Genomic DNA, 26590 nt, shown 5'->3' with positions numbered 1-26590 from the left:
TTTCCCACGTTGAGGTTCAACTTGTAGTTTTATAATCTATAACGTTCTCAAACTGCTGCTGTCCCTGTTACGTCTTAGGGGCTCAATGGTCTAATGTTTGGTCTCGTCAGTCCATATAAGCCATAATCACCATCTCTCCATCTCAGTAAGCTCATGTCAAATGACCAGCCATCTCTGGTGATTGCCACGATTTGTCTCGAGTCTGTGCAGCTTGCCTCCCTTACCGTTCCTGCCTCCTTGTCCTCCCTCCTTCTCAACTGCCATATGTTGTGCCTTTGTGACCAGCCAACGTGTCAGGCCTGACTAACGTCTCAACGGCAAGGTTGACTTTGATATATTTCTCCTGAAATCTGGGGGCTGGGGGTAATAACACAGAATGACATTATTTGTTTATCAAATCTGAGGTTGTTTTTCTTGGCAGAGTCACAATGTGATGACTTGATAACACCCCCCAACGCACACAAACGCACACACACAACTTCAAAAAATACCTGATTGTGCCATGATGCGAAGGGTCTGGTTTTGATGCTTTGCCTAATCTAAGGGATTGCTATTAAAATGTGACACTGATGAGAAAAAAGAAAAGAACAAGTGAGATGAAGCGATGCCATTAGATTGTTAAGGCATAGATTTAATCTGGCCAAGCAGTTATTGGGTAAATTTGTCAAGACTGCTTTCCTTTTCGCCAACTGTTTGTTTTTTTTTTTGTTGTTTTGCAAGAATATAGAGTGAGAGAAAAAGAAGCAGTGAGACTAAACAGTTTTTTAACTTCCATATGACCCACTTAATAAGAGATATTTTATCTTCCCACATCCAGAGTGTCTGTCACATGTTCTGCCTCTCGTTTGAAGATAGCAGCTAGGCTGTTTAGTCTGCTGAACATTCATCGTGGTGTTATTCAGTAATCAGTGCTATCATAATTTCTTTCATAACACATTTGGTTCATTTTAACATGTAAATGATGCATTGCCCTGAAAAACTCATTTAAATTTGATCCATGGCAAATTTACCAAGGAGCTTGGAATCCTTGAGAAGCAATTAGCAGATTTAATTTGGCTATTTGGCCTGGAGTTTGGGAGTGAGTGTTTGTTCAATGCAGCTCCTTCACCTTCTGTTATCAGCTGTGTGAATAGTATCTCCTGGAACACAATGCTATGGTGTGGAACTCAATAAAAGAGTTAATGGCAAGGACAATTTCAAAGACAGCCTGCCTGATAACAAAAGGGCCTCACCTAATAATGAACAACTGGAGTTGGCTTTCTTTTCTCCAGCATGGGGAAGCTCGGTTGAAGGAGGAATGAGAGGAGCTCTGCCAGCACTTGCCAGCATGTTTTATGGCTAATTGAAGCATTTGGAATAAAACACCCACAAAATGGCACCCTTTAGAATTGGAGCGGGGTTAATATATTGTGATCCCACAATTAGCCCAGGATTGTTAAGATCTCTTTAATTCGGTGAGGTCCATTAAGCGGGATGGGCGAGAAAGTGCTCCCACCGAGACATTTTTTTCCTTCTCTTTGTTCTTCCTGCCCTCCTTTTCTCTAAGCAGCTGCTGTAGTAATCAATATAAGTGGACATGGCCTCCAGCAGGTTGCCAAGTTTTCATTTCGAAAGCCCCTTTGGGTACTATATAGCCCGAAGTCCATACACAGAGATAATTTGTTTACAAACATACAAGGGGTAGCTAGATCAGAAGCGCAGAGTGACTTTGGTCTCTAAAACCTGCAACGTTAAACCGGCATGGAATAGCTCACACTCCTGGACGGACGCATTAGATCTTGCACTCTCCAGAGTAGGAATGATCACTGAGGTTTGCTCTTTACCCCAGTTTTCAAATCCCCACTTGGCCTATGAGTGCCTCCACTAGAGCTTCAGCAGTGGCAGCGGCATGATCATCACGACTCAGGGTTTTACAAGTGTCTCTTTCAGAATATGAGAGTCCCTTATGGGTTATCGTCGAGGATACAGTGTGCCTGTGGGAGCTTACCAATTGGTGGAGGTTTTGAAACAGGGTTGAAATCTCTACATTCAAGCTGGCAGCAGCAGCAATTCCCCAATCCTTTCCAAACCATGACATAATGAAGCATGCACTTCTCAACTTTTGAGGTGACTAGTTTCACACTGGCGGGCACTGCAATTTCTTCAAGCCCTACCCACATCCATCGTTTGCTTTGCGAGTCGGGTTGGACACAACAGATGGTTAGCTCATTAAAGACTCATTTGTGATCGTCTGAATTGATCCAACTTTCAATTTGTCTTTAGTGTTTAGTGCACGTCTAGGTGACGAATAGTCTTTTTCAGCAGTAAATACCTGCTCAATTATTAGCCACGTAATATCTTGGAAAGCTGGAAAAAGGTGAACATTTCAGTAGTGCACAGTATTCTGCAGAGTAGATTTTAAACTCCTTACAAGTAATTAAACAGCATGGCACCTCATACAGAGCAATTTCCTGCAAGGCATTCGCTTGGCAATGCAGCATGGCCCCCGTCTACGTCGCGTTATCTCTGTGAAATATGTCCCCTTCATGATTTTTTAATAATGACAGAGTGCTCATGTTGTTAAAAGATCTGTTCACTAAGCAACAGATTAACGTTTTACTCACTGTTAGTTAGCTAACTGAACATTCAAGATATCTGTGTCATCTGTAAATGAAATTTAGTGGGGGGAAGCAATGAAATGGCTGCAATCTCTATGAATTCAATGCTGTTCCAAAAGTGCCATTCATGGTGGGTGTGTAATTGTGTGAAGTCAGTGGGGTAGACAGAAATAAGAGGGTGTGTAATGTTTTTTTTTCCTTTCCCCATGTGGGATTCAGAGTCTTAGAGGTATAGCACTGGTATCAGAAGGATTGCTGGCCCCTTCGGCATAATGATGACCACACACCGTCGCAGAAAGATGCTAATCCTGCCATGCGCATGAAGGGGATTTGTTCTTGTTGGGCTGGCCACAGAACGTCCCACGGTGAAAATGCTGTTTATCTTTCCACCGCTTTAAATTTTCCTGGTATTTATGAGCAAAAGTACAGTACAGAACACACACACACACACACACACACACACACACACGCGCGCGCGCGCACACACACACACAAATCCCCTGTCAAGCAAGCTTCATTCTGCTTTTGCTTCATATCTATCTATATGAATTTGCACTATTCAGCTTTAGTGTCTTCACAGACAAATAGTTCTTATCTTGGTAAACATCCACATTGATAGATTGCAGCTCCCATGTCTCTCTCTATCCCTGACTCTTGTTATTGTTTGCTATGCAACTGTCTATCACGTTATTTTATGAAACACAATTACAGTCGCAACTAATTAACAGACAGCTCAAACACACAACTGTTGATGATCACCAGAGAGGTGCTGAGTGGCAAAGAGATATTTTATCAGAGGTGCTGATAGAAACTTCCTGTGATTGAAATCATCTGTCCTCTGTCTAAATGTTTAAATATATCACATTTTTTTTAGTATTCTAGGTTGATAAATATTTTTATCGGTAGATTGCTTGCAAAAGTCATTGTTTTTCTTTACCTCTGCAAACTACTCCATACCTACCCGGACCATTCCTACCTTCCCTGGATATTTGCTGTTTGTCAGCCCTGGTAATGGGTTTGTTGCGGGGTGTTATTATTTTGGTCCAGTAAGCTGCATGCTTAAAATATGAGTGACAAGCCTGACTCACTTTGCATAAGGAGAATTTTTTTTTTTTTACAAAGGCGGGTGGAATAGACAGCCCCTGCTGGTGCTGCAAAATTGAGAAAATAAAATCTTCTCACTGACTCCCAACAACAATGAAAATTTGCCTCAGATCGCCCACCTACCCTATTTAGTAAGAAAAGGATGCAACTTCTCCAGACTAAAATGCCCTATTTTTTCTGTCTATTTTTCTGTCTCCTTCTTCCCCATTTCCCCCTGCTAAGAAGATAGATGAAGAAAATGAGGCCAACTTGCTGGCAGTGCTTACAGAGACCCTGGATAGCATCCCGGTGGATGAGGACGGACTGCCTTCGTTTGAGGCCCTGGCAGATGGGGACGTGACAAATGCCAGTGACCAGAGCTGTCCCTCGTCCCCCGACGGCTCACCACGGACCCCCGAGCCAGAGGAACCTTCTCTTGTAAGACCCGCAGTCTTTTCCATTTCATGCGACTCTACCGTCACATCATTCCCAGATCAAAACATATGCTACTCCAGACACCTGGCATCTGACCATTTACACACACTTGTGGTTTTGTGAAAGTCTGTTGCAGACTCAAGATAAGAATTTTCATGGAGGCCAGACATAAAAACCATCTTTTTTTTTTGTGCAAGTATGAATTTGCTAATACACACTGGATTTAGCATTTTCGGTGGTATTGCACATCTTTGCAAATGCAAAGTTGTGGGAAAGTAAATGTAATGGATCAGTGCTCGAGCCCTTAAGTCCTTATTGTACAACAACGCCACTGTGATATCAATTCACTGCCAAGAATTTAGTATAGGGGTCATTCGTGGATGAAAAATGTGCAAATACATTGTGAAAGAGAGGGGAAAAAATAAAACCTGGAAATCTATCCATGCACCATCTTTGTTGGAAGGTTCATTGTGATGTCAGTTTAGCAAAAATGAATGTTAATGGGCATTTGATGATGGTCAATTAAAATTTTATTTTTAGTGACCGAGCAAAGTTGCCATATTAGATTTGCTTATTTTATCAGTTGTTATTACATGAAATCTGTCATCTTTGAAGCAGATTATATCGGTTTTATCTTTCTATATATTGATAGAAATCAATATCAGTAAATGGTTTAGTTTAATTTGTTCGCCGTTGTTAGTAATAATATTGTTTCAAACATTATTAACATCCTGAATATCAATACCCAACTTAAATTTAATCTAGTCCAATTTAGTCTAATGTGATCATCTAACATTTTTCTCAGGGTAAATTGGCATCTGGTGCCAGCTGGGTATACTCAGTGGGTTTCTGTTTATCCCACCTTGCCACAGCCATGACTTTTTTGGCAAAGGAAGACGGGCCTCTTGATGGGAATTCAGCTTACATTTGTGCGGTTATTTTTTTTTCAGGGAGACAACTAAAGAGTTTGGGCATTTGAAAAAAAAAAAAAAAAAAAATTCATTCATCGAACAGCTTTGACTTAAAATATTGTGTTACGTTTGCAGTGGTAGTTCATTTTATTCCATGCTGGTTCCTTCAAAATGACCTTTAGCTAAATGCCCAACTTTGTTTATTCAATCACATGAGAGAACCCTGGGTTTGTTTTCACAAAAACACTGGTGCAGAAAGACACAAAAAAACACTGAACATGTTCAGTTACACACTTAAAACCACTTTCACATCACAGAACCTTCTTCAAAAAATATTTCAGTTATTTATTTATTCATTTATATATTTACTTTTTTAATTGGTATTATTTATTTCTATGTATCAGGAACCCCCTGTTTGTGCATTCATAATGGCTGTCAATTGAGTCAATCACTTAACACACACTAACTTCAACATCTCCTTCCACTCTGTTGTACTGCTTGGGCCCGTCTGCAGCTGAAGAAGCTCCTTCTGGCACCAGCAAACTCCCAGCTCAGCTATAATCAATACACATGTGGCAAGGCACAGAACCATGCAGCCAGCAGCAACCATCGGATCAGACCACCACCTGCTGTCGTCAAGGTAGGGAAAGCATGCATACATGCACTCACAGCTTTCCTGTTTCTTCATAGTTGTACACCCATTTTTGGATAGTGCTTTTTTATTTTTCACATGTTGTTCTTTTTCCGTCTTATTTCTTTCCCTCTCCCACCATTTCACACTTTTCTTGTTTTGGTAGCCGCCTTTGGAAGATGTTAGACAACTGCTCTAGTCTCCTATCCCAGGGGGCCATCTCGTAATGAAAACAGGCTGATTGCTGTTGGGCTTTCCAGGCGAGGCATCAGCACTGTTGTCTCATTAGCTCTACGACTTAGCCGTCTTGATACGGTGCCTGTTAAAAAAAAAAAAAGGAAGCGACAGGCACTGCTACAGTGAAATCTGATGCCTTGAGACATCTCAACATATCAGACTTGTAATGTTTGTCTCATGTTCTCGACTGGCATGACTAATTTGATGTGTCTGGATTAAATGTTAGAACGTGACCAGCGTTATCAAGAGTCTACAATATTCAACTTTTATTTTGTGGAATCTTTGAAATTGCTGGTTGTTTTTTATTCATTTTTTTTCTGAAAATGTTTCAACTTAATCATCTTTACATGACAAGCACAGACAGACATTTATGTGTGCAGATGCACCATGTTTGCACATGCAATGTGGCAGCCTTCCCTACAAAGTCTATTTTCATACTGCCTTTGAGTCATCCATTTCTAGAGCACGGCGAATGAGGACTCCCGGAGGATGTGGTGTGTGTACAGAATAGTATGGTGGTGCACCGAGGGCCACGCAATTACGATGATGGGCGGACTGCACCCCTACCATTGCCTCCCAGACAGTTGGGCAACTGCTGTGCTCAAGCTATTGGAGCAGATTTTTTAGCATCTCTCTGGCTCAATTTCTTCCCCTTTTATGTTTGTGCCAAATAAAGCTTTTCACATTTCTCACAACTGGATTCTTTGCACAGTACTAACACCGGTGAGATGTTCCAATTTATGTAAACTGAATACATTTTACTCACTCTCTGTCTCACTTTGTTCAACAGATGGAGAGCCCCTGGAATGGAAAAGCAAGAGGGTGCTCAAGCCAACAGAATCGCCCGTTGAGGCGACCTTGTACTGAGCTGCTGAAATACCTAACAGCCACTGATGACATCCTGCTACACACCAAAGCCAGTGAAGTCAAGAGCACCTGGGGTGGAACTGGTAGCAGGGACAAGAGTGGCCTGGGTCTTGGTGCCTCTTCCTCCTCCTCCTCACCATCCTCATCTTCCACCTCCTCGTTCTCCTCCCTTTCCTCCACTTCCTGCTCCTCAACCAACACCAAGAAGAAATCATCCGTGCCACCTCAGCAGCAGCAGCAGCAGCAGCAGCAACCGCCACAGCAGCATCACCAGCGAGGTGAGAGCCGGGCTGCAGGCGAATGTAGTGTGGCTGGTGTTGGGGCTGGGAAGTGGCAGCATTGCACTCACGATGACGGGGTTGAGGAGTTGGAGGGTGCTACTATCCCTGTCGGCCACAGAACCTCCACCTGCGGCCAAACCTGCCCCAAAATGGAGCACGGGCCGCCCAGTGAAGAAGGAAGGCCGCCAGGTGATGTGGGCCACCTGGCCGCCGCTAGGTTTATTAGGTATATGCATTCTTATTCCCTCCCTCCCCGAGAGGTGAGTCACAGCTGTGAGCATTGCCGAGAGGCTGTGGACGCCACTCAGGCTAGTGATGGCTTTGGCAGGCAAGGCCACAGTAAAAGGAGTGGGGCTACCTGTGCTCTACGTAGGCACGTCACAGTGACTATCAGGAAAAGGGATGAGAAGCCTGGACACCCCTTGCTCAGCCAGCTCCTCACCTCGAAGCAGAAGCCCACGCATTATCGGGCCCGGCTAGTCCCATCCAAGATCCCACCCTTACCTAGGGCTTGCAGCAAATTATCAGTTGAGCAGTCTGAAACCCTGGTCCATGCTGTATCAAAGGCAGAGAAAGAGTTGAGAGGGACCACTGGCTTCGAAAACCAGGGTACGAGTCAAGCTGAAAAGCCTGACTTATTGTCCGTCTTGTCCCCCATCACATTTGACCAAGAGAACTGGCTTAACCAGCCGATTCCAGGGCTAGATATGAGTTTTGGACTCAAGCTGGGGTGGCCCAACCAGGGAGGCTATGGGGAGGATGATGATCATGATGATGATGAAGTTGATGATGATGATTATGGTGTCAATGATGATGACCATGTCATGAGCAGCCCCACAGCGGTGCTCTCACGGGCCCCACCAAGCCCACTCTTCCCAGAAACTAGAATTGCTGAGCCCGCCCCTCCCTGCATCATACAAGGGCAAGGGCACCCACACAGACAGGCACTCAGCGAGCACACCGGCGACCAGGGCCACCCGTTGTTAGGTAATCATGACTGCATCCCCCCCACTGGCCTTATCTCTGCTCTTTCTTCTCCCTCTCCTGCTCTAACCACTTCCCAGTTTGACTTCACAACTAACCCCTATTCTAATTCGAATCTAACACTCATTCTGAGAGCATATGCAAAAGTGACAACAGCCTGCTCGCCATTGCTTTTTGCTAGTCCCAGAGGCCTTCTTTTAAATTTAAATAGAGTGAAATGGGAAAAAAAAGGGGTGGGAAAAGGGGTGAACCTTGTTTTGCCGCTGTAGGTATTGTATTCATAAAGTCAACCCTTGAACCATCCCTGGCTGGTTGAGCTGAGTGTGCCGAATATGTACATTTAGTCTCAGAGCCCAGTTGCTGCTCTATAGCGTTGTGCTATTAGAGCCACGTTTCCTTAGCTGGAGCATAAGTCGGCCAGAGCCTCGGGCAACTGCACAAGCTTCCTTGACTCTCCTTTCTTCCTCTTTTCTCCCTCCTCTGCTATTGGTGCATGTGATTATGACTTCAGTGTCCAGGGAGGAGCTCACCCACTGTCATGTGTCTTGTTTGTGGCATTGTCTTTGTATGTCTTTATTCCATTTCGAAACTTGTCTTGAGCGGGGCATGTCTTTATCTGGACACCTGTAAAACATGTACCATCACTTCATCCTGCCTCACAAAGTGAACAGTTTATCTTAAGAGAATAAATTGTTAAACGGGGTCATTTAAAAAGATATGGTTTGTACAATAGTGCCCATAGAGAGACTTTCTAACCAGGGATGGGTGTTCGTGTAGTTGTAATTTCCTTTAATGAGCCAATTTGATATTAATTGTTGCAGAATGTGGACCTGTTCTCTTCTGCCATAAGTGTTATACCTAGATCAATAATTTCCCATGCTCCTTTGTGTTCTGCAGCCAAACCAACCACCTTGCCACTTCCTTTGACCCCAGAGTCTCCAAAGTAAGTGTGAGAAGTTTTTGCACATTCTTCTAGGCAAAAAGCAACAACCTATAGAGGAAAATTAAATTTAAATAAATAATAAATTAAATAAATAAATAGATACATAAAATCAGAGCCCAGAAGACTTTAAAGACTAGACTCCAAGTTGAGGCATTTTTGTTACTCATTTCCATGTCTTAGCTCATAAAAGCTTTGAACATCTCGATTTTGCATGAGAAATGAAAAAATTGCTTTTTTTGTCTTTCAGTGACCACAAAGGATCACCGTTTGAGAGCAAAACCATTGAATGCACATTAAGTGTGGAGATTGCTGGAACCCCAGGTAAGCATTTTTAAGATACAGTTTCACAAAAGACCATTAAGGGAAAATTCCCACATCCCATTTACACTTGGTTATGGGTTAACAGGCTTTTCCACATCTTCATAGTTCCATAACAGTTCAAAGTTCAAGGTGAAGATAGAGGAGAACATTCTTTATGTGCCTGAGTATTGATTAGGCTTTCCAATCTCTTATGGGTTTATTAGCGAACCCCTCCCATCCATTGCTCCTCTCTTTTCCTTTAATTTAATAGTTAATATGCTCTTATTCTTCCCACGTCGTATCTTAATGCTTTCTGACTGACTCATTTAGCTTTCTTACTTGCTTTCTTACGAAGCCTACACATCACAGGAAAACTGAAATGGCTGTTATTATTTTAATTGTTTTTTGTGCTGCGAAATTCAGTTTTGCCCATATGATCTGTGCCATCCTTTTCGTAAAGACCCCAGACACTGAGGGAATTAGATCAGCTGACATTGGAGTTGTTTTCCAACGTTTAAGACTTAAGGATGTTGTCTTGTAAATGGAGTCACTGTGAGGGTTTTGAGCTCCATTACTGACATCATACTTTTGTGTTATTGAGTTATGTGTAACTATATCAGAGGCAAGCTAAAGGGAAAATGTAACTGCCTGATGATTGTCAGTATCTCTTTCTCTCCGTACATATTGTATCTATAAAACCCACCTGCTTTAACAAGATTAATTGTATATGGTCAATGTAGCTGCCCTTTTGCTTCTTACAGACGGTGATGTTGCACTTGCTCTTTTGGGTATTCATTTACTAGCAGCAGAAATGGCCCACAATATACATAGCTCATGTCTGCACCCTGCACTTTGTACTATGCTCTCGTGTGGGATGGAAATTTGTGGCACATCGGACCCTAAGAGGGTTCCCTCTTTCCTACTGACCTTGTCAAGGGGCGCTGTAACCCTTTTGTGGATATAAGCTGCCAGGGTCAAAGGGGATGCCTGTCAGGACCTGAAGAAGGGAAAGAGTAAGGCTGATTAACCTCTGGGGCAATCAAGCACAGTTAATATTTCTTTCTGTTTTACGGCACGTGGTTGAGTGTTTTGACCTGTGGCCAAATCTCTCCATCCGTTCTGTTCCACCGCATCCATTTTACTAGCCCAGTCAAATAAAGCCTTTCACCTGACCTCACCATCCTGTGCAAATTTTAGATTGAATATTAGCAAGAAAGTCATTAGTGCAGAAAACTCCAAGTTACTGAGCCCCTTTTCTACTTAGGGATTAGCTTTTCTGTCTTATGCTTTATGAGACAGATGGATATAGATCCCAGTAAGCCTGGGTGAAAGTGCTTTGGCCCCCAGTTACATCTCCTTTACTGAGGAAAGTAACGTTCCACTGCAACTGAGATTAGGTTGTTGTAATTGATAACCCTGTGAACATAAGACAAGTGGGCAGTTACATGCCAAAGACCGCTCAGCAACTTGCTGTCAGCAATATATTACTTTATGCTTGAATCATAAATTATTGTAGTAATGGTTACTATTTCATCAAAAGATAAACTGAATTATTGGCTGTATGCTCCATGACACAAAGAGGTGCAATAAAGCTACAACAGGCTGCCCCCCTTCCCCCGTCCCTTCCCCTCTGGGATTTGACTGTTCAGGCCTAATCTTTTCCAAGCTAATAGATTTACCCTTTGCTGCCATGTTGTCTTTAATTACTGTATCTCATGACACTTGGGTGTATTTCTATTTCTATGGCTCACCTCAGGAGCCAGTCTTTAAGCCAAGAGTTGTTGTTTGCTTAGAGGCCCTTCTCTGTCCTATCTCATGCACTTGTTCTCCAGTTTTTTCACCAGTGGTTAAATTATTGGCATAAGTATATAATGGATTATCCACCACTTACAATTTATTTCCCTGAGAGGCTTACATTTATCTTATTTGGAGATTTTTCCATCCCAATTACTAATGGCTCTTAGGTATGAGTCTGTGTGTGCATCATTTTTGCATTGTTGGTGCTTCTTAACAAAAAAGTAAGGTGTTGTGTTGCGCCCCATCTACCTTAGTTTGGCATAGTTATCTATATCACAGTTTTGCAAGAGGAAGGGAAATATAGTAGCAGCACGATAAGCTGTTGGATGAGACATTCTAAACACAGCAAGTGGTTTTAGAAACTCACATATTTGTGTATTAAGCTTTTACACTATTTTTGTCGAGCTGTCTTTCTGCCGCATACACCAAGTCTGGATTTGTCACTAATAGCTGTCGTTTGGTGCAATTCAAAAACAAAGGAAGAATGATGTGCATCCTAAGAAACTCGAAAACAAGGGGGAAGTGTAGGTGTTTCAAAGGGCCTTCGTTTGACTCCAGTAAGAGACTCTTCATGACGACACCGTGTGTGTGTGTGTGTGTGTGTGTGTGTGTGTGTGTGTGTGTGTGTGTGTGTGTGTGTGTGTGTGTGTGTGTGTGTGTGTGTGTGTCTGAATGTCTGTGTTTGTGTGTGCGTGTGTTGGTGCATTATTTCTGTGCAGCAGAAACAGGAAAATATGTGGAAGGTAGGAAAGGGAGAAGAGGAGATTGATCCAGGAAGATGGCAGATAGGAAGTACGAAAAAGGGAGAACACAACAATAAAGAAGAGGTGGAACGCAAGAATGAGAGTAATGGTGACGGCCGTTTGTGTGAGTGCATTAACAATGCTATAAAGTGGGCTCATCTCAGGGCTTCCCATATAACTGCCATCTGTCTGATTGTAAATCTGTTTGAGGTGGGGAAAGAAATGGGAGGGCACAAGCAGTGAGGACATGCCATCTGAGAAGAATGACAATCTATTTGCCAGTTGTTCTTTTGAATCCATTTCATAGCGGAAATTTAACTACAGTAACATTGGCCTGTTCATTTTGAGTATTCACATGTTGTCCTACATTTTACAGCAGATAGATATGGTACTTGGTCGCACTGAAGCATGCAGAAGCAAATTGTGTCTTTTCGTTCAAGAACACTAAATCCATATCAGCAATATGCATAGATTTTGCAACAGAATGTCTATTGTATTCAATTTGAAGTGTGTTGTTCATTTTTCTTCGAAAGAGGATCTTTCCAAGGTCAGAAAGAAGTAGATAGTGAGCCATTCGTATTACAGCGCACAGCCCTATGAAGTGACATCAAGCATTACATTAATTTGTCAAAATTGCAATAAAATAGAGATCAGGTTTATCACAAGTACAAGTGAACATTTTAATCAGGAATGTATCTTGCTTCACTGTCCATAAACTGACCTGGGAATTTATGCATGAGTAATGTTGGATGGATTGAGATATATTTTGAATGATTGATTCAATGTCCAATTTATTCACTCACCTTCCCATCATCAACTTGTCCCCCCTGGCCTCTAGGTCTGACACCACCTACCACGCCCCCACACAAAGCCAGTCAAGAGAATCCTTTCAAAGCATCGCTCAAAACCAAGTTGTCTTCATGTTCCTCCTCAGCCTTGGCATGCAAAAGAGCCAGACTGGGAGAGTTGGGCCCCGGCACTCTGGCCCTAGCTCCAGGTGCCTCAGGCAGGGGCCCTACCAGGAAGGGTCCTGAACAGACTGAGCTTTATGCCCAGCTGAGCAAAGCATCCACTTTCCTCCCTTATTCTGTCACTCAACAAAAAGCAGGGAGCAGCCTTGAGGAGCATCGCAGCACTAGCACCAATAAGCGGGTTCTATCCCGTGGCTATAGTGACCATGACTATTGCCAGGCGTCAGCTAGCACAAAGACGGACGGCAGCACAGTCACTGCTGCCATGACTTCAACAACAGAAAAGACGGTCACCCCAGGTGCCACTGCTGCTTCCATGCCTGCAGCAGGCACAGTGGGGGAAAGGCATGTTGAATGTAAGGACTCAGCCATACTACTTTCGTCCTCATCATCTTCATCTCATTCTCAGTTATCAGCCACACCTGGTCATTTAGCCAAGCAGCAGAATTTTAACTCTGTTGATGAAGGAGAATCTCGGGTCCAGGTATTAGGGAAGGAGACCTTGACTTACACCACCCAGATCCCATTACAAAAGGCCAGTACAGACAGTGACCAACAACGCCCTTCTGCCATCGGTCGAAAGCTCCTATGTGACCAAGAAATCAGAGCAGAACTTAACAAGCACTTTGGCCACCCCCTACAAGCCCTGTACAGCCAGGATGGCCAAGATAGGGAACCAGGCAGCAAACTGGACAAGGCAGCAGCCACTCAGTATCCGGAGGAAGGAGAGAATGACTACTACAGACAAAGGCTGCCTGGCTCTGGCTGCCTGCACCCGGGGCCTCTGTCCCTCCATGATGAGCTAGAGCTGGGTGAGGGCCAGGAGAGTCGTTTCCTCTATCCATGGGAAGGCACCCCTCTGGACCTACTCTTTGACTGCTCCCCATGCTCTCCCTCCTGTTCCCCACCATCCAGCTGCTCCCCTTCACGAGGCTCCGTCTCGCCACCCTCCTCCCTCCTTCTCTCACCCAGCAGGCCTTTCTGCTGGACCAGCAGTGGATCACGCTCCCGATCTCGTTCCCACTCTGGCTCCCGCAGCTCCTCCTCACATTATCGGAGGCGCTCCCTCTCCACCTCACCTGACAGACACCCCTCCTCCTGGTAAGTCATCTAAGAGACAAACACACGCTATTGTCTCCGCCGCAGAACCTTGGTTGATCCCAACCCATTCACTTTAAACAGAGCTTGGTCCTAGCAGGGGGTCTGGCTTAGGAATTGCAGAAAAGGTTTGATCAGTTGTCTGAGCGGGTGTCAGAAAACATGTGCCCTGGAGACACTAAACACAAGTTCACGACATCCTGCTGGTCCGCGCTTTGTCAGGAGTAAATGCAGGAAAATCTCTTACATGAACAGATTTAACAGGTGAAACCGATACTGAAGTGATTCCAACCAAATTTTCTGCCGTCTTTATAATGGTCAAAATCAAAATAAACCAGATGGCACTTTCATATCTCTGTAGTGACAGTAAAAGAAAAAAAAATAGCTGAAACCTGCTCTATGGCCAAAATAACACAATGAACCAGAAAGACAGAAAAAGAAATGAACATGAAAGGTGCCAAAGGCACAGGATGTTTTGAGGGGTATGAGTTTTCATCTCTCGGCTGGGAGTGGTGTCTCCCTATCATTCATCCCTCCTTACTCTCTCCCTCGCATGCAGCCATTTTTTTTTTTTTGATGCCGGGGCTATTGTTTTAAGCGGCAGCTGTTGTTTTTACTGAGTGGTAAACCCTTCTCTTTTACATCCCTTGAGATGAAAGCAAAATCCAGGCTGTGGGAATGTAGTCTCAAATCCCTCTCAAAAGAAGCTCCTATCATCATAGCTCTGTGTGAGAACTACATTTCCCATGCTTCCCTTTGATCAAAGTGGAAGGGTTTTCTTTTGGGTCTTTCTTTATAGAAGAACAGAGGAAAGCCAAAGTTATTGAGATGCTTGTAAGTAAATTTGGATTGTTTGTAGACATTCATTGAGTGTCGCACGATGCAGGACTCAACCACACTTAACCCATTTGTCTGATTGCTTGAAGAACAGTCACTAAAGGGAGCCGATATCATTACCTTATTTTGCTCGGTCTATTGTGTCATTGTGTCTTTGCTCCTCACCAATGTCCTTAAATATTAAAGCAATAATTGTTGTAAGGCATTCAATCAAAATCAGATTGAGAGTCTCTCTGAAAATACTTTCTAAATTCAAGTTTGAACAAAACACCAAGGCTGATAATATTTTAATGAAAGGAAAGATAAATACGTTTTCAGTCAAAAGTCTCTCAAAATCCCTCGTCTGTTTCACAGTGTAAGATTCTTTCCAAACTCGCATTCTTTTGCTCCACTGTGCCTCTGGAACTTATCGTCTTCCATAATTCAGATCATTTTTCCTTCAATATAGAAGCATCAGAAGCTTAAGGAGCGCAGGGTTACCAGACGTTCCCCTCATACGACATAGATTACAGGTGCTGGTACAGAATGTTGCATTTAATTTGCTAAACATGGGTTACTTTAGGACTGGGTCAGAAAATATAGGATGCCTTTATCTGGAATTAACCCAGTTTCTAGCAGCTGGTGGTTAGAAAACGGCACATATGATATCAAAGAAGTTAATTTGGAATTTCAAAGCCAAGAACAAATTATCCAGACTGTCACAATTTTGATGAAAACTCTTAGAGGAATGAATTTCCAGTGTGAGAAATGTGAGTCAAGTGTGTCGTAAAACGCTTTAAACTTTTTTTTTTCCTCCCCAGACGTATTTAAACAATTTAAACAATTCTTTCTAAGTTTCAGGAAATAAAATGTCTCGATTTATTTCTGCTACTGCAGGTCTCGTCACAACTCGGAATCCAGCACTTTTCGGTCCAGGAGTCAAAGAAGTCCTCACCCACAATCTAGGTCTCCTCTCAGCCGCAGGCCAAGGTGATTACTTCCAGTAAATTATTAATCCCCATCTTCATTTTGTGTTTGGGGGGCCCCATACATTTGTTTATATATATTACATATGGACAGTGCGTATATAAAGCGACTATCTGGCGAAATTACAAGCACGCAAGGAAAAACGATGTAGCTATATATTCAGGCGACTGCGACTACATCAGCTTTCCCCTTCCAATGCCCAAAGATCTTTTGTGGGATCTCTTATTCCCTTCACTTATCAAGGCAGATGCCTTTTTCAGTTTTTACTTTCCACATGGGCCTCCCTGACAGCTGATGACAATATTTATAATTGATTGTTTTATTGTACTGGTGAAGAATCCCCATTGAAAGCGATACACATTCATACTTCACTTGTGAGCTGATGCTCCCAGCTGTGTCATGATGCTTATTCATCTTAGCGCCTGTGTAGTTCTCCACGAGCCTCTACAGAGGGTACCATTTCATATGCAGACAAATACTGGCACGGAGCAGCGAGAGTGAGCGGCCGGGAGACTGACACTATCCCAGTGCTCTGAGCTGATTTGGCATCCACATGCTTAATGACAACCAACAAGGCTGAGAGTTACTCTTCAGTTGAAAATTTAACAGATACGTCGTGCGCTACTTCTGGGCGGGGGAGAAAGTTGTACTTTACTTCTTGATGAAGCCCTAACTAAGCAGAAACTAATGAAATGTGAAGTTTTGCTGACAGTTGCAGCTGCCCAGCTCTCCAACAGTGCTATGCGCCCACATTCCAGCAGGCTTCACAATCCCAGTCGAAAAAGGCATCTTATTTACATGCCAATTCTGTTTTACGTTGTGGTCCCCCTCTCAATAGTAACAGTGAGGAAAAAAAGTGATTGTAATACAAAATTGTTTTTTCCCCACAGGTATGACAGCTACGAGGAGTATCAGCACGAGAGGCTGAAGAGAGAAGAGCATCGCAGGGACTATGAGAAACGGGAGATCGAAAGGGCCGAGCAGAGAGATCGGCAAATGCAAAAAGCAATAGTGAGTTAAATGATGCCTCATTACCTCCATCACCTTAAAGTTATTTTTGAATCAATGGCTTTTCCACCAATCCACCAACAGGGATACAAAACCACATGATGGGTGCCCGAGAATACTCTCTATTCACAGACCCACACCTTACTTTGGATGAGACAGCCTCCAGTGCTGTACCACGTGCGAGTGTCTGCACTGATAGTACATAGAGTCGGTTCCTGAAGGATTCAGGCTACAGACCCTTCCTCTTTCCCTCTGGGCTGTGTATTTTTAATGTCACTGTTGTCTGGAAACACTTAAACACGCCACAAGGACACAATGTTAAAATAGCAGTGAACAGAAACTAGAAGAACATGAAAGGATCGAGCTAAAAACAAGAATGGCCACTGATTCTCTTGATCCCATAATTTTCTGGCTCTGAATTCAGAGGCTGAACTTGATGAAGTTGATATCTCTTTTTTTTTCCTCTCTCACTGCATATCAACGGTTGCCTTTTATTGAAAGCTGCCCAGGTTTCCGGCAGGGTAACAGTAATACCACCCATTGATAGAGTAGATTTAATTTTGTAGTCATGCAAACGTGGCTTAGCAGGGGAGCGCAAAATAATTACAACCAGTAAAGCTAAAGCTGCCAAATAAGGTTTGGGACTCTAAACGTGTGAGAGTATCTTTTTTTCTTTTTCTGTCTGCCTCATTCACTCTCTTTGCCTATTTATCTCTCTTGCACTCCCACACACATAGAAGTAGCCCTTAGGGAGCCATCAACAAAATTCTGCCTATTTATCAGATGTCAGCAACTAAACCCCTAATTCAGCAAATACCGGTCGTTGTTTTTTTTTTTTTGTGACAGAGTATAAACACACAAAAGTCAAAAAGCTGTTAATTTGTGTTCTTTCAAACTTTCCTATTCAAATCCAATGTGCCAAAATCTGAACTCTGCACTCAACATTAGGCAAATGGTATATGTTACATCTCCTAATGAATCCAATGGATCTCAACAGACATGCCCAAGTAATGTTAAGCAACCGACTAGATAAATGAATTGTACTCCTGATATGCAGACGCTGTAGGCATATATGTTATGATCGCCAAATACATTTGAACTATTCCCAAAGATAAAGTTGCAGTCTGGTGCACTTTGTTCCGAAAATACTCTGGTATGACCCTGCGTCCTTCATGGTTCAAGGAAATTGTTTTTCTTTTTTTTTTTTTGCTGTTAGAATTATTGCTCTCTCCACTTCATTCCCTTTGTAGATGAATATGCAGATAAAATTCCCAAAGCTTTCACTTAGCAACCTGTTCTTTGTTAATGTGACTTTAGAGTCGGAGAAATAAATAATTCTGATATGTCAAAGAGTCATTTCAGAACCTTATTTTTAGACTTTAGGAAAGGAGAAGCAGCCCCAAAGTGAGGACATTGCATCATTTGATAAAAATCAAGTCTCCCTCTGGTTGATGAGTTGCAGAGAGAAAGAGGAATTGTAGTGCCATGGCAGAGTGGAAGCACCTCCAGACTGCATCTTTATCAGATAAGAGGAAGCAAGCTGAACCAATCACAGAGGAATACAACTGACAGCCAGATGAGGGACAAAAACAGGGGCATGAAGTGCAACACAGTATCCACAGGAGTGATCAAGACCAATTCATTAGGGCCTCGATGAAGAAAGAATGGGGAAAAGGAAAACAAGAGTCCCCCTTTTAATCTCCTTCCTCTGCTCTGTCTTTCCCCTTAACGAGCAGGAGGAGAGACGGGTGGTGTACGTGGGGCGACTGAGGTCCGACTGCACCCGGACAGAGCTGAAGTGCCGCTTTGAAGTCTTTGGCGAAATTGAGGAATGTGCAGTGAACTTGAGGGATGATGGGTAAGGCCTAAGGACTTCTTTGTGTGTGTGTGTGTGTGTGTGCATGTGTGTGTGTGTGTGTGTGTGTGTGTTGTGTGGGCGCGCGTGCACATGTGCATGTCTGTGTTCACATTTATATTTCAGCTGGGTATAAGTGTGGGGAATAGGAAGGATTTTGAGCATTTCTACCCCCTGGATTTAATGTAACAGATTGTGACCATTAATCTTGGAGCAAAGGCATTTAATGTTTGAGACAGAGACAGAGCTTTTGCAGACACAGAGCATCTCCCAGTCCATCTATTTCTAGGCTTAAGTAGCCCCAAAGATACACTTTTATTGATTATCTTTTGCATATAAATAGCTTAATCGTCATCTAAGACAAGGCCCTCTCTTCCATTATTGTTGGCCCACAGCACCACTCTGATGTACCATTTTCTCTTCTTGACCAGGGACAATTTTGGCTTCATCACATACCGCTACACTTGTGACGCCCTTGCCGCCCTTGAGAATGGACACACCTTACGCAGGTTAAATGAGCCCCAGTTCGAGCTGTGCTTTGGCGGACAAAAGCAGTTCTGCAAATCACATTACACAGACTTGGGTAAGTGCAGCTTTGTTATTCTCTCCTTCAGACTGCTGTGCTCATGCAGTATTTTAGCATGGCTGGAAGGACTGTCAGTGCACCGAGAGAGGGAGAGAGTGCATTGGAGGTGGCTTGAGGAGGGGGAAACGAGGGGGGGCATCCTGGCAATACAGTGAAAAAGCCTCAAATAATGTTCCAGATAACAAGAAACCAAGCTCCGTGCTGCCGCTAAGTGTCCACCCGACATTCATGACACAAAAGGTCAAAGAGAGTTCATAGGTCACCCTGTGAACATGCCGAGAATAGAGATCTATTTCTCTCCCTCCTGGCTGTAGTGTGTGTGAAAACAAGACGTTCAATCATTCACATGGTTATGGAATGCTAGGTTTTAATGTGCTGATATGAAAAGCAAGGCATTAGGGAGAAAGCCAGCACTTAAGTGTGTATATAGCAAAATACAAGGTGTGTTCGCTCTGCTGGATATGTAGTGATCGTTTAAAGTACATCCACTGGGGATGAGGAAGATGAGGAAGAGGAGAGTGGGAGCGAGGTTTCTATGTTGGTCAGATGCTTTATTAAAATCTGAACCCAAATTGATTTAGCTGACAACGGAATGATGCTTTTGCAAGCGAGCAATGCAATCAGAGCTCTCTCGATTTTGCTTGGTGGCCTGTTTCGACATGCAGAAATAAAAAGATACTTTGTTCCATTGTGATAGGTAAAAATAAAGGTGGCAATAATTGCACAGCCTCATTGAAAGTAAAGGGACTGATGCGCCCTTATGTTAAGAGCATCACTGCAACAAAAGATAATCTTTTCCATTTGATCATGCAATACGAGTATTGACCAAAGCTTCTGCCGCCAGGTTTCTTTTGACTTGTATTCACCACCAAAGTATGAGGTCAGGGATGTTTAATGCACTGCAACAAGAGGGTCAATGGGTCACTTGAGAGAGAGAGAGAGAGAGACAAAAGCACTTCCCACAATAAATGAAGCAGTTACTATACATTACTATACATGCTCAAAGCAATAAGCTTTTTAACAGAGCACAAGATGAGAAATTGACACAGAGAAACAGTTGCTAATCCTAAAGCCTTGAGGACAGGCATTAAGCCAAGATTGACTAATCAGTCTTCTGAAATGGAAAGGCCTTCATTCAACCTCCTCTTTGTCAGGAACAGGGCCATTTGGTCCTTCGCTGATCGGACAGGATATAGGAAAATCCTGCGTGGTGCAATGTAGTATTCAAATTTCTCCTAGTTTTCACCGCGCAGTTCACTCTCACTTGTGTTCTCTCTTTTTTCCTTTCTCTTTTTTGTTTTTTGTTTTTTGTTTGTCGGAGACACTGTCTATTAGTTTTAAGTAGAGCACGGGGGTATTTTTCATGCCTCGAGGTGCGCAGTGTGACATAAGCCAGCCCTTGGCCATTGCATTAGATCATGACTGGTATCTCCCTGCTGCCATGGCCATTCCCATTTCCCAAAGCTCTCGCTGTGTGCTTCTGGGCCCTTTGGGGGCCCCATTTGTGAAGGTGTCTGTTGCCGAAGATAAGATACTCCAGGTGTTATCACGTTGATCAGGAAAAACAGGACATATAAGAGATGGCCTTGGTATAAATATACGTTTTTTTCGACATTTGACAAGAAAAATTGTCTGTGAACACACAGTCTCATCCAAAGACATTTGCCAGTGAACATTAAGTCATTTATTTTGCAAATATGACAATCAGTATTTAGAGCATTGTAATTTCTCGCATATGCATGAAAACTTTAAAGAGAATATTATAGCCTACTCCTAATTTAGCCCCTTATTGTAGATTAAAATTCAGCTTTGGAGGACAACATATCACCCAAATATTTCAATACAATGTAGATCGACCAGAGTCAAGACAATTTCCTAGGCTTAAATGGAGCTCAAATGCCTTGACTGTTGGAAGCAGTCATTGCGCAAAGAATGGAGCAAAGAGTCATTTCATGCAAAGTAGAACTTGCTACTGGGTGTATTTTTGTATGTATATTGATGTTTATTTTCTTTTTGCCTTTCATTCCATCAGCCACGAGGCTGGCTGATGGACTGACAGTTATTCACTGATGAACCCGCTGCTCTGGTGAAATTGTAACAAATGCAGAATACAGTGGCTTATGTATGGTGGTTTAAAAAATGAGTGAAGTGACTTGACCTCTGCTGTTACCACACTCATCTATATATTGGAAACCATATATACCAACATAATATATTCAACACACTGTATAATCACACTGACAGATTGATGCTTAACTTGCACAGAACAGAAACAATACCGAAGAAAAATCTCAGCTCAAAAACCTTTTGTGTCACTTTTATTATAGATTAAACTTGTAATTAATGGATGTTTCTGTGTAGGGAGCCAGACAAATTTGCACAAAAAGCTCAAGTCTCATAATATCAGTCAATCAGAGGTACTGCTACCCATCTATCATACTTTGACTTTCAAATGTAATGCAGGTTCTTGTTGAACTTTGTGTTTTGTTTTCCTCACCAGCAAAGTTCTTCAGATGTATATTTAGCATCTTGGTTCTGGTTTAAAATTAATGCAAAGACATTCTGTAATGAGTTCATCAGATTATGTTTGTGTGGTTCTGCTGCCAGTGTCCTTTAGATTGCTGTTGTTCAGTTGCAATGTATGTCGTGCAATCTGCTTGACTGTGGGAACAGAATCACATGTTAAATATGCAACATAAATAAACTGTCCCAGTTATAGTGAGAGGTACATTAATTTCTTTCATTTAAATGCAATTTAAAGATTTAAATGTTAAGGACTTCTAAATTACGTATTCAACCGCTTTCAGGAGCCTAATTATCTGGTAATTTCTTGCTGATATTTAGGTAATTTGTGGCTGATTTTCAAGTAATTTCTTGGTGATATTTAGTAAATGGTATACTGTTTATTTATTTATGTATTTATTTTTCTCTCTTTCTCTCTCTCTCTTTGTGCAACTAACTGCCAATTTTCTCGTGGTGTTTTCCCCGCATTTTAACAAGACACAGTGGCTTGTTGGGATATAAAATGAATATTTAAGAAAAAAAAATTCAAATTTCGGCATTATAAATATCCATGTTAAAATATAGCTGACAAACAGTAATTGTTGAATATACCAGCCCGAGCACATACTCCAGTTTTAAGTCTGTTCATATCAGCCCTGAGGGAAAGAAACAAAATGAAAGGAATCACAACACCACTGAAGAGGCAGAATAACTCGCCGAGAGTCACTGACCAAAATCCGACTTGTCTTTTTCAGACTCCCATTCTGATGACTTTGATCCGGCCTCCACTAAGAGCAAGTATGACTCCATGGATTTTGACAGCTTGCTGATGGAGGCCCAGCGCAGCTTGAGAAGGTAACCAGTTGAGTGGCACCTGCTGTCTGTCACAAAGAGGGACTTCTGATACCTCACTGTTGTCTGTCGCACCTTCAACGACAAGACCACAAGAAGTTTTACACTCTATTTCATAGAGTATCTAAGAATAAGTCTATAGACCTATATCAATATAAATGAATCTATCAAAGATAAAGTTTACATGAACATAGCTGCTGAAGAGCTGGGAAGAGACATTGCATTTTGGGAAGGCCAGTGAACCCTCAGAACCTGGTGCACAGCTTCGGTGCACTCTACAGCTGTATAACCATCAGTGAAAAGGAAGAAGAAGGAAAAAAAAAAAAAAAAAACTTTCTCGAGATATATTTTTTTCTTTCTCCAAGCACTACAATGCCCACGATTCGTTGGGGTGAAAACATGCAGCTTATTCAGCCAGATTTATTTTTTTCTTTTGCTGTTGATCTATTTCTTCTTTCTTTTAAATTTGGTGTGTGGAACTGGTGTTACATTTAAAGTATCGGGAATTGTATCTTGAAAATTCTCAAGGTAACATTGTTGTCTACATTTTAAAGAGAAATGTAGTGTGTATTTACAAATATTATAAAAAGGAATATTTTTATTTTATGTACATATCTGATAAAGTTCTTTATTTGTTACAGCTATGCACTGTAAAACGCAGCCTTTTTTAAAAATGAGGGGAAATTTTCTTAATTCAGAATGTCAATCTGTAGTAATTACAATACTGTAAAACATATTGTACATCTACATGATGTTTAGAAGACCTAAAATGATTGTAAAAAAGATTTAAAAAAATAATAATAATTGTCCGATTGCTCATTTTGAGGGAGCATGTGAACAAATGTCCTTTTTTAAGTTTTTTTGTTGGGGAAAAAATTGTCAAGTTTTCTCAATCAGTGTTTTTGCTTATAAGACCAGTGTAAACTGCATTTTTAACGTGTTTTTCATGATTGTAAAAAAGAAAAAAAAAGTACCCCATTTTTTTAGCAGTCATATATATATATTTATATATATATATCGAGAGAGAGAGAGACACAACACTGTTTGATTTGATTCTTTCATATCGTTCATACCTTTTGATTGCCTTCTGTGAAAGAGAATAATGCATTCAAATCTTTAAAAATCACTACAAACACATATTTATCTATTTATTTTAATATTTGAATCAAAAGTATTTATGGGCTCCATTTTACATGATGTGTATCATTAAATCCATGTGCTATTTATGGTTTACTTTGATTTTAGATATTTAACTTACAATCACTAGACAGGGTGTACAATAAATGCTTTGGTGGGGATAATATTACCTTCTATGCCTTTCCGAAACAATCAGTACATTCAACGAATCACTCCAGCAGTCGGTCCCCTTTTTAGATGTGTTGCTCAGCATCTCTGTGTTTTCTGTCTCTAATCTCTCAGCACTTAGTTGGTTTTAATTTTCACCCAAAAGTAGAACATAAAGCAATAAAATGATTTTGCAGGAATTTTCTCGTACTACTGTAGACACACTGCTCCACTCACGCTTGATTATGTGAATGCTAAACAAAAGTTTACAATTTCCTTTCCTGAATTTTTTAAAGATCTTGTATTTGATGTACAAAATACATATATACTATGATTATACTACTAATATTATTCACAGTAAACAAGATGATTAATAATGATAATAATAATGATACTGATGATAATAATATAAATAAAAGAAAAAAACTATAAAAAGCAATAAATTATTTTTCAGAGTTGTATTTTAGCTCCTACTGTTGTGTGATTTTTGGACTTGACCCATTACCCAGTCGCTGGTAGCTAGAATGACTCCATTCCAGGAACCTGGCATTACATCCTGTGACATCACCCTGTGCAGAAAATACTTGACTGTCTCTGCTCCCACTTGCTATTCCCTTTAAGATGTAATTGAGTCTATGTAATTGTAATGCACGCATTACCTTGTGACATCTGTGCAAATGTGACTGACTCTTAACTTTCCCCCATGTGTGTAAAATGTGTCGAGTTGAAAGTGTTTGTTGTGTAGTGCATGGCTATTTCAGGATGACAGTAGGTACAATTTATGCCACTGTGGGTATCTGCCTCTCAACTGTCTTAACTGGCAGATTTTAAATGACATTCTATAAGCCTAAAGAAAACTACTCAACTATGTATCGCATGCCACTTTCCACCCCCCCCTCTGCCCCAACCCACCTACCCACACACCCACCCACTCCATCTCCCGATCCCAACTCACAGTCCAGATATCACAGCACTGTCAACATGACATAAAAGGTAACCTTGCAGTTTCTGGTTCAATTAATATCCTGTTTCAAGCATGAGACAAGTAATGAGAGAACCAGCTTCCATTGCATGGATGGAGAACTGTTTTGTGGGGGAAGCTATGCTGATCACAGGCTTTCTTTCATGGAGTTTGACTGTGCAGACAAGAAATTGCTAATTTTTATGATGCAAAGAGGCAAAAATTGGTCGACGGAAGAGAAAAAAAAATCCTTTACCTGTGTTCTCAGACATTGTTTTACTTTTTTGCTGTCTGTATAGCGTTTGGGTAATGGTGTCGTGTCCCATTTGATAGATGTGGCTTTAATCATTGTAATAAAAATGCTTTGTAAATTGCTTAGAGTAGCAATATATTATAACACCTTATGGTTCAAATTTCAACTGTGGCAGACTTTTAATAATGTGACCTACTGAGGACTTTGCCACTGCTTAAACGTTTATTGGGTAATCATGTTTTCTTTGGAAGGACAATATGTGTATGAGGAACTGTGTGTATGTGTGTGATTCTAGGGGTGTGTGCGTGTGTCTGTGTGTGTGTGTGTTTGCGTCCGTCTGTGTGTACTGCGTGTGTGCGTGCACATGTGTCCGCATGTGCATTTATGTGCGTGTCCGTTTCGGGGGGGTTGCTCTGGGTTGTTACCTGTTTGTGTCCTATCCACGTTGCCTTCTGCCAAGTCCTTACCAATGCCTTTGTGGTTCTACCTATTGTATGACTTTCTTGTGGATTTTATTTTTTATGTGCAATTCTCATCAGCCTCACCATGCCAATAAAGGGAACTGTGTTTAAAAAAAACAACCAACAAGAAAACAACATGCTTTCTTCTTATTACATTCTCTTTCCAGTGTCAAATGTGCCTTTATCAAGCAGCGTTGCACACTTTCAGTCAATCCTTTCACTGATTAGTATCTGTGCACTCTCAGATTGCTATCAAGGAGATAACCTTGAGGTTTTAAAATCACACATTTGAAAGTTATGAAAAAAAAAAATGAAAGTTGTAAATGTGGGTTTCCAATAAATTCATCCTTCTCTCCTGTTCTTGTATATCAAAGTGTTGAATGAAAGCTGACTGACACAAGAGAAATGACACAAACCCAGCCTCAGCACATCTGTCTCTCTCTGAAGTTCCCCACTAATAAAGAAACTCAGCCTAATTCAGAGTGGCTTCTCTCTTTGATATTCATATCACCTGGGAGAGAACACTACACTCTTTGTCTGTGTCCAAAACTTGACTCCACACCATGAGTCTGCAAGTTAATTAAAAAGTTGGGGGGAACAATTTCATTGCCACAATGGAAAGCTACAGTGATTTAGTTGATGGTGATTTTGATTTTTAATGGGCTATTATGACACGCACACACACACACCTTTTCTTCTCTGCACACACACAGTGTTGCAGAGGAGCCGGGATCCCACTGGGAGCTTCCACGGTGTCCTGTTTTTCAACTGGCAAAGAGAAAATATGGGAAGAATGTGCATTAAACTTTAAGGTTGGGGTCTGATTGTGTTTGTTTTTTTTTTATTTTTTTTTTATTAAGGTCGCTTTTTAGCCCTGAAGAAGAGAGCGGCTGGCTTTCATTTCAGCTCGGCTGCTGCATTACAGCAGGAGGTCTTCTTTTGCTTGCCCTTTTCACAGAAAGAAACTGTCCCTGGAAATCTCTCTGCTCCCTGTCAGCTTTTTTTCCTCACCTCTCTTTTCCCATCCCGATAGGATGTGCATTTTTTTTTCTTTTTTTATCCGTTATGTGTCTTTTTTATTATTAACCAGTAGATAAGCAGCTATCTCTACTCCAGTTGGAAGTAAGTGGTAGCCTTGGAGATAATG

At 41.7% G+C, this 26590-nt stretch overlaps 1 protein-coding gene across 9 annotated transcripts in view; it reads left to right on the top strand.

The window, feature by feature from the left end:
* Nucleotides 1–24211, top strand: part of ppargc1a (peroxisome proliferator-activated receptor gamma, coactivator 1 alpha) — a 292516-nt gene extending 268305 nt beyond the window's left edge. For 4 of the 9 annotated variants that reach the window (XM_086165965.1, XM_086165967.1, XM_086165970.1 and 1 more), the window contains 11 exons: nt 3924–4118; nt 5541–5666; nt 6685–8029; nt 8924–8969; nt 9217–9290; nt 12648–13881; nt 15592–15684; nt 16572–16692; nt 18426–18547; nt 18976–19127; nt 22388–24211. In XM_086165965.1, the coding sequence (XP_086022091.1) occupies nt 3924–4118; nt 5541–5666; nt 6685–8029; nt 8924–8969; nt 9217–9290; nt 12648–13881; nt 15592–15684; nt 16572–16692; nt 18426–18547; nt 18976–19127; nt 22388–22491 (3612 nt within the window). In that variant the 3' untranslated portion in view covers nt 22492–24211. The remainder of the gene's footprint in view (nt 1–3923; nt 4119–5540; nt 5667–6684; nt 8030–8923; nt 8970–9216; nt 9291–12647; nt 13882–15591; nt 15685–16571; nt 16693–18425; nt 18548–18975; nt 19128–22387) is intronic. The other 5 variants (XM_086165966.1, XM_086165968.1, XM_086165971.1 and 2 more) reach the window with 3 other exon arrangements.
* The last annotated feature ends 2379 nt before the right edge of the window (nt 24212–26590 follow it).

The sequence above is a fragment of the Fistularia commersonii genome, chromosome 19, assembly GCF_037954325.1.
Source record: "Fistularia commersonii isolate RoL2024-O1a breed Wild chromosome 19, RoL_Fcom_v1.0, whole genome shotgun sequence".
NCBI classification, from domain to species: Eukaryota; Metazoa; Chordata; class Actinopteri; order Syngnathiformes; family Fistulariidae; genus Fistularia; species Fistularia commersonii.
Note: the sequence above shows the minus strand (reverse complement) of the source record. Positions and strands in the feature narration are given on the sequence as shown.